The sequence below is a fragment of the Sinocyclocheilus rhinocerous genome, unplaced genomic scaffold (genome assembly GCF_001515625.1).
Source record: "Sinocyclocheilus rhinocerous isolate Xijiao unplaced genomic scaffold, SAMN03320098_v1.1 scaffold1234, whole genome shotgun sequence".
Classification (NCBI taxonomy): domain Eukaryota; kingdom Metazoa; phylum Chordata; class Actinopteri; order Cypriniformes; family Cyprinidae; genus Sinocyclocheilus; species Sinocyclocheilus rhinocerous.
This window is the reverse complement of record NW_015656153.1, coordinates 4,951-13,111: the sequence shown is the minus strand read 5'-3', so window position 1 is coordinate 13,111 and position 8,161 is coordinate 4,951. Positions and strand designations below refer to the sequence as shown.

Here is an 8,161-nt window from a genome sequence, read left to right as displayed (position 1 = left end):
CGTGGACAAACCATTCACTCTTGTTCAATGCGAATGCCGTATGCTGGAATATGAGCAGTCATTTATGCCATTATCACCCGGGTGCTGATAGCTCGCGCGCGCGGGTGAGACCTGAACAGCACACGTTGATATCTGTGTTTAAACTAAACTCAGCAGCATCATATGACCCCTTTAAACATTTAAGAGCCAGAGGACGCGAGCTCGCGCGCGCAGTGAGAAGATTTGTGCATGTGCTCATCCGAAGCGCAAACCAGCGCCTCAGAACGCGCGCAAATATTAAGCTCACTCTGAAGTATTGTTTAAATGGACAAATTCACACAAAAAATCATGTCAAAATGCCCATCTTGGTAAGTATCCTATAGCAGACATAGCTGGCTGAACGTACTGGAACAGTGCATTCTCTTAAAGTGACAACACTTTCTTAATATGAATCAAACAGCAACAACAAATAAATCACTCACTGCTCTTGATTGAATAGCTTTTGTAACTTTAATAAAGATGAATCTTTAATTTATACAGTCAAATATGCAATGCTGTTTTACATTTCATTACTTTATTCAATTTCTGTACCTAAAAACTAATGTTAGACCTACCTAAAAAAACCTGAAAATCACTGTTTATTTTATTTGTATCTTTACTCTATTGTATTTATTTGTGCTGTTGCTTGTAGTTAGATTATTCTTATTTTCTTTATTTTTATTTGACAGTATAGGTTTTGCCTAAACATAGCACATACCAAACCGTACCGAAACCATGACTCTAAAACCGTGATACAAACCGAACCGTGAGTAAGTTGAACCGTTCCACCCCTAGTATACAAGTTGTAGTGTTTACAATATTTGTGAAGTTATTGTTATATATATATGTACATATTAAACGAATATATTTTCAAGCAATATACAATTATTGATAACTACAAACCTACATTTGGTCCAAGGCTAATTAGACCATATAGAGTGACAGCTTAATTTAGGCTGGTTTGCCAGCTTGTTACTTGCAACGTTGCCGCTCAAGTCGTTTTTATTCATAATTGGATTTTTATTTGTTATTTAACATTTATTCTGCCCTCCTGAGCCTGACAGTCAACATTTATGTAGGTTAAACATCTCCTTTTCACTGAAGTGTCAGGCCTAATTTGTAACCTGTTTGTGGAAAGTAGCATACGTACTAGACAGCAGTTTGAGGACTTTTGGCCTCCCAGTGAGCAACCTTCCAGTGACTCATAACTTTTCACTGTACCGCAGTGTCAGTGCTTTCGGGTTTCAGACTGTGCAGTAATGTGGTGACAACGGAAGGCAACGGCAGCTCGAGAAAATCATTAGATTGTTTTTCACGTTAAGGTTTGGTACAAGCAGGGCTCAAAGCCCTTTGCAGAATAAAAGACAGAGATTACAGCTCTCCCAATATTAATGACTGTTGCACCACATGTAGCTTGGGATATGGTTATGATGAAGGGAGGAGGGGGAGAGGATAAAAAGGGAAACATTGGACTGGTTGAGGATATTGTGTTATACTGTGTGCTTTTGGAACAAGCGATGCGTTTATAAATTGCAAGCGCCAGTGTTTTCCAAAAGGAGACAATTTGCTGGAAGTCAATTTACAGGTTATTTTTTCCAATGACTGAAGGTAGCGATTCATTTTCATGTTATTTTTAATGCTGAATTGTTTGATGAATAATGTCAAAGGTAAGATCTGACAAACCAGTACAGAGACAGGTCAGCCTTCATTTTTACCGTGAACCCCAATGCTAATCAACGGACATGCGTCACAAAACGTCTGTGACATTTCGAACAATATTGTATTACAAAGTGGTCAACACTTTTTCAAAGGGAAGTAATGAAATATGTCAGTTAATGTGTTATCAAAAGAGCAACAGACAGGGATGGCTCAAGACCTCAGCGTGATGTAGAAGGACAGTCAGTCAGGCAGTATTGCACTCTCTCTCTCTTGAATCTTGCATAGACTTCTTGGTGGGGTTGAAAGCTTGCTGGTAGTTGGTTGATTGCTGCACTCACAGTTTTTTTCAAAGGCACCATCATAAAAATAAAAAAGGAAGACAGAAAATCAAGCTATCAAATCAGCTCTTTGATTTGGTTTTGAGCCAGACGTGATATTAGGAATACCATGGCTAAAATATGCCCACATTCTCCACCATTATACATTTACAACAAATTTAGCAGTCAGATAGAATGAATCGTGGCTAGAAAGAAACCTATTATAACAAAACACAACCATTGTACAATATGCATAATATTTTAATACATAACATTGTATTTTAAAGGTCGAGCCTACAAACTCCACACTTGATTTTATAAAATATTTGATGCATATTTTATAGGCAATCACTCCATTTTGTCTCTAAGCATTAACACCATTTCCCTGCTAAATGTTACAATGCTTCATTCACACATCATGCTTCATTTGCATTACAAAACATGAATAATATTTGTAGGATTTACACAAGAGTACAATAGCATGCAATAAAGCTCCCGATGCACGGACAACAATAAAACCAGCTAGTGCTGTTATATCACTGCGATGTAAAAGGAATACTAATTATATCTCTGTGGTATAAAAGTCATATCAGCTCTCAAATCCACAGTCAATCTTATTATCCCCCCAAAATTGTGAGATTAGGGCAGATTTTTGATATGAAGTCCCTGGTGGAATTGACCCTTAAATCTGAGGTCTCCTTCAATGTAGAGTATCAGGTTGTGCTCCAAGTTGATAGGATTTAAAAAACCGAAGCTGGTATAAATGAAATCTGAAACATAAAGAAATATCTGAGAATAAAATGGCATTGAATAAGGATGTAAAATGATGTTTTGAGCAACACATTGTTTGCCAACGGAAGAGCAATGGAAGCTTTACAGTTCCTGCTGCTGGCGATAGCCATCCATTGACACAGCTGGATGAGAGTGTGGGTTAAATTAATAAATAAATGTGTTGAAAAAACCTAAAAATGCACATAGCTATAGAGTTAAAGTCTGTTTCTTTTTCACAGTCGTTTTCAATAGGAACAGTGGGCCTGTTTAAACTTACATGCTGCTAAAGTGCATGAGGAGAGTTAAGAGGATTACTTTTGCAATTTTAGACTCAATGCATTACTCATAATCCTGGGGTTGATGGTGGCCGAATTGTCAGGATCGAAGGGGGACCTCTCTGTGTGTGCCTGAAAGACAGAGAGAGTGAGAAAGAGAGATTTAGTTTGCAGAATAGTTAACCCAAAAAAGAACATTTTGAAGTAATTTTGAAGAATTGTAATGGTCGCTCTTTTAAAATTACAAAAGCAAATGGAAACTGAGGCTTTTAACCTTCAAAAAGAATGTAAAAACACCATAAAAATGCTCTACACAACTTTTACACTTTATATAAAGTCTTATGAAGCTTTGCGTGAAGAATAGACTGACATTTAAGTATTTCAGTGTTGCAAAAACTGTTGAAAAGATGAGCTTGAAAATCAAATCAGTATGATGAATCATTCAGATTGCTTTTTTTGATCTGATTTAACCAAATATATTTAAAGAATAATTATTTTCTAAATTGGATATCATTACTCATGAACTCAACTTCACTCATGTCTATATGGACTACTTTTATGATAATTTGGTGGTGCTTTTTGGTCTTTTTCATTCATTGTAATTGCCTTTAAAAGAACAACCAGTGTGAGGGTGATGAAATTATGAAAGATTGTTAATTTTTAGGTGAACTAGCCCTTTAAATGTCTAGTCTCCATCTGTATAATCTCAAGGTATTTTTGCCGAGTGCCCTTTGGGAGGATAATTATTCACTGCAAATTATTGATGATGACAGTAATGATGACAGTAATTGCTATCATCAAGAAACTCTATTACAGCATAACAGTGTTGCTGGGGCTTCTGGTACTGACCATTAACACCTTTCACAAGAATAAACAGAATCAGTTGCACAAGTGTCCACCATTACAGTTTTAATAATTGCCTTTACACGGCTTTGAATGCATTCCCAGGACATTTAAAAAACATTTTCCTGAATACCACAGCGAGTACTCACAAATGACCCAAAGATTGTTTTCAATCCTAATCATAGTCGTGATTCCGTTGGCACTTACGAGACACGCAGGTGAGCCACTACCATGTGGATTTAATTAAATTACAGAATCAATTAATCAGTCAGCCATCGCCATCTGTTTAAGGACAGATGGTGCTATAAATCAGAGATTGGTGGGAGTGCAGATGCTATGAGGGATCTCGAGATTTTGGCATGTGCAAGGCAATACAATTCTGACAAGTGATTGTAGAAAGCATTCATCTGAAAAAGCACAAAATACATAGTGTTACAAAACCTTTTTTGGCCCTGTACCAAATGACACCCGCATAACTTCTCTCGGCTTGCCACATGGCCTGCTGGGTAATAGTCCGCCATGAAGTCCACTCCTCTGCAAGCTCTACAAAAGTCCACATCGAGGAGCATGTGAGCCCTAAAATGACAAATGGCTTCACTGACATGCACAAAACTACCGACGCCAAACCAGGAATGTTTGCTTTATGAATTCACTGGATATCATTTGCATTATCATTCATATTTTAAAGTGGACATTTATATGGTAACAGTCTTATTTTAGTAGTTTTAAATATAGTAATGAAATTTGTATTTATATTTTAAAATATCTTTAATTTATTTATTTTTTTGTCATTTTTATTAATTCTTTTAAATATTACTATTTAGATTTAATTTATTTTTATAATGTATTTAAAAAATATATTAATTTAGTTTTTCTTTTTTGTAGTTTTTAATTGTTTTAATTAATGTCAATAACCCTGCTATATAACACTAAACTTTTAAGTAAACATTCAACAGTAAGTTTCCATTGAAATAATTACAGAATATATTTAGAAAATACTATTGACAATATTCAGAAATAAATATATTTCTATATATGTCTATATATCTATATTTCTATGCAGAGGGTATAAATAAATATTATGACATTTCTGTATTTCATTTTTTTTTAGATCATGTTTCATGCTGCAGAGCAACTAAAATGTCATTTATTTAAATAATGTCCTCTCTCTGAAAATATAAATGAGTTAAAATGTCAAAAACATCATATATATCTAAAACTTTGAAATCTTTAATGGAAAATATGAGCTTATTTTGAATTACTGAAATAAATGAACTTTTCCACAACATTCTAATTTATTGAGATGCACCTGTATATTGATGATCCAATTGGTCTGCCATTTTATTCCAAATGTAGTCTCACGTAGCCAGACATTCAACAAACGTATTATCTTCAGCAAAGATAATACCAATGTGACGCATACGTCTCCCGGAAATCCTGCAGTGTTCAACAAATCAGATGACAACTTCGAAACTCCTGAAGGGTTTCCAATTTTGTGTGCCATATGCATCAGACGTTCAGCCAACAGTCCGTGGGCGTGACGTCAGAGGCTGAGACTGTTTCAAATATAACTCCTGGTTGTAGGCTTTTTGAATTTATTGTGTATGTAGGGTTACGTTTCAACTTTTTCCTTTCAAAGTTTAATGGTACGGCTTTCAAATATTTAGTAGTGAGCAAGCAGTAACCTAGTGTTAAGTAACATGTGCACTGGTGGTTGGGCTAGCAAGCAACCAAACATAAAACCTTAGCAACTTCCTTGGAATGCCTCTGGAACCACTATAGCAACCAATGCATCAAAACCACTTAAAACACCTTTGCAACCATATAGCATTACCCTGGCAACCGCTCACCCAAGCACTGTCAGGGAGTTTTGCACATCCATACAGTAGTTGAAATGGAAAGCAAATTGACAAATTATTCATGGTCCACCAACTGGTAAAGCAGCATTTTTTTAACACACACACACACACACACAGCATCCATTAGATTTTTCTGTACATGAACAATTTATTCTGATCCAAACTGCGAAAAAGTGACAACAGCAGAAACTCAAATGAATCATTCCTATGCACACATCTTTGATTGATGTTGTTTAAACCATTTTGTTTCTCTTAATTCAGGTAGTAGTGTTATCTTGTGTGTCTGTATTTGCCATCAAGTGTTGAGTTGTATTTCATATCTGATGACTCAAAGGCCCTGTTCCGTCTCGCTGGCAGTCTGTGCTTCAGTCCCCATCTCCCATGTACTGGCAGCCTCATTAGAGAGATGAAGCCTTTGTGTAATGAGAGAGCATGAATACAGGTCGCTCTGTGTCAGCTGTGACTTCCACTGCTAAACAAAACACACGCGCCCACAAAAAACCCCCCAAGCTTTGACTGCCAGGATGTTGTGTGCTAAGGAAAAGACAAAACTAGGCCATCTGTGCTTGAGCCGCAATCACTGGCATTTTATTAACTGTAAACAGTCTCGCTGTCCCTCATTCTTCCTCCTCTCTCTCTCTCTTGCAGGAGTTATGGTCAGTAAGGAGGCAGGCCGCTGCACTCTGTCAAGTTCAGAGTCTGACTCAGAGTTCGGTGGTCCTTCACTGGAGTGGAGTGGAGCAGACACGGTACGCAAGCGAAACAAAGCCCTGCAGGTGCATTTTAAAGACATCTGTGAGGCACAGAATGAGGCCGCCCACCGAGGTGCCAGAGACCGCTCCGTTTCCTGCAAGGTCATCCACCGGAGGTACATGACCATGCCGGCTCGCCGCTCCATCCCGAACGTCACCAAGAGCACGGGCGTACAAACCTCGCCCGATTTGAAAAAGCGCTACCAGACTTTCCCCTTTGAGCGCAAGAAGGGAAACGTCATCAAACACACTGCTCTAGTGGAGAATTACCCGGATCAAAACAATGGCTTTTTGAGTGACGTGAAGGGCGTGGAAAGGGGGACAAGGTGCGAAGGACAGGTGCAGCAGACCCGGGTGTTGCTCCACACTACGCCGCAGTGCAGCGATGCTAAGGACTTGTGTGCTGGGCTGGACTGTTCGGATGGGAAACTCTGCCCTGATCTGTCAGACTCGGTTTTGGATCAGTCAGACTTAAGGAGGGACACCAACGTCCCGGGGAGTGGGGCCAAGCGCAAAGGATTACCCAGTGAAAGCGAGGCAGGGGCAGGCCAGCAGCCCAACTGTGCCTCCTCGACCACGCCGACTCAACCTCTGCAGGTCAGGGGTGACTGTTCAAAGATTTCTGGCCCTATTGCATGGACATCTTTGACACAAGTGGAATGCCCGGAGAGCCCCTCAGGGAGCTGCAAACGCAAAAAAGACACGGCACAGCTGAACGGATTGCAGGCGCAGTCTCAGGCTTTGCCTCATTCGGCGAGTTGCGCTTCCCAGGCTCACTGTCACAGTAGCCAAAACTCGGGCACTGCAGAGACCCGGCAGGGCATGCAGGGGCAGCTGATTGCTCTCCCCGTGGCCGATGGGAATGCGAAAGCCAGGCTTCAAGCCATGGAGGCTCTGATCAACTCCAGTCAAGAAACCATCAAAGTGCTGCTGGGGGTCATTCAGGAGTTGGAAAGAGGAGAAGCACAGCGAGAGGGGTGAGTCATAGTCTTTATGTAACACATTTAGTATTCATCAACTGTATTTGTGCAGGTTTTGTGTTTCAGGCTTGTTTTCTCAATGTGAGAAAGAAAAGATAATACCAAAAATACCAGAGTTCTATGGCTATTGAACCTGTTTTTCATCAGAGTTTGGAGAATCTGCCACTCGCTGATCGGAACTTAAAGAAAAGTTGTTTTGATTTCAGTTTGTAAACGCAAATGGGAAATACGGTACAGTATAAAGGAAGCCTTGCAAAAAAGTTGGTAGCGCCACATGTATCTGTTCACACTTCACAGTCTACATCTATCACACTGTATAGGGATGCACCAGTTTGAACATTTTGGCCAATATCGATTTATAAATATTGTATACTTTTTTCTGTAAAATAAAAATGAAATGCTAAAAACTAAAAGCAATCATTTTAAATGCTTCAAGTGAATTTAGTTATCACAACAGTATGTACAATTTGAAAAATGGATATTCAATTAGCAATAAATATCACATTTAGGCAAATGTCATTTAAATGTAAAAATAGGGAAAATGATCGGGCACAATTAAATATACAATATTGACTTATATCCAATAAATGCAACAATTCTAATATTGGCCAATTCTAATAAAGTGTATGGTACTGATATATAGTGCAACAAAGTGACAACTCAAGTACAGCAAAAAAAAAAAAAAAA

The 8,161-nt window shown here is 38.6% G+C and overlaps 1 protein-coding gene and 1 long non-coding RNA gene across 2 annotated transcripts in view; one reads left to right on the top strand and one right to left on the bottom strand.

Annotated features, from left to right (window-relative positions):
* Nucleotides 1-5,511, bottom strand: part of LOC107719506 (uncharacterized) — an 11,709-nt gene extending 6,198 nt beyond the window's left edge. The window contains exons 1-2 of the long non-coding RNA XR_001637520.1: nt 5,500-5,511; nt 3,969-3,970 (exon numbers count right to left, since the gene is read on the bottom strand). This is a non-coding gene — a long non-coding RNA (uncharacterized LOC107719506). The remainder of the gene's footprint in view (nt 1-3,968; nt 3,971-5,499) is intronic.
* LOC107719505 (protein FAM196A-like) overlaps nt 1-7,813 on the top strand; it is a 12,292-nt gene extending 4,479 nt beyond the window's left edge. The window contains exons 2-3 of the mRNA XM_016526922.1: nt 6,391-7,471; nt 7,622-7,813. Coding sequence (XP_016382408.1) covers nt 6,396-7,471; nt 7,622-7,658 — 1,113 coding nt within the window. The 5' untranslated portion in view covers nt 6,391-6,395 and the 3' untranslated portion in view covers nt 7,659-7,813. The remainder of the gene's footprint in view (nt 1-6,390; nt 7,472-7,621) is intronic.
* The last annotated feature ends 348 nt before the right edge of the window (nt 7,814-8,161 follow it).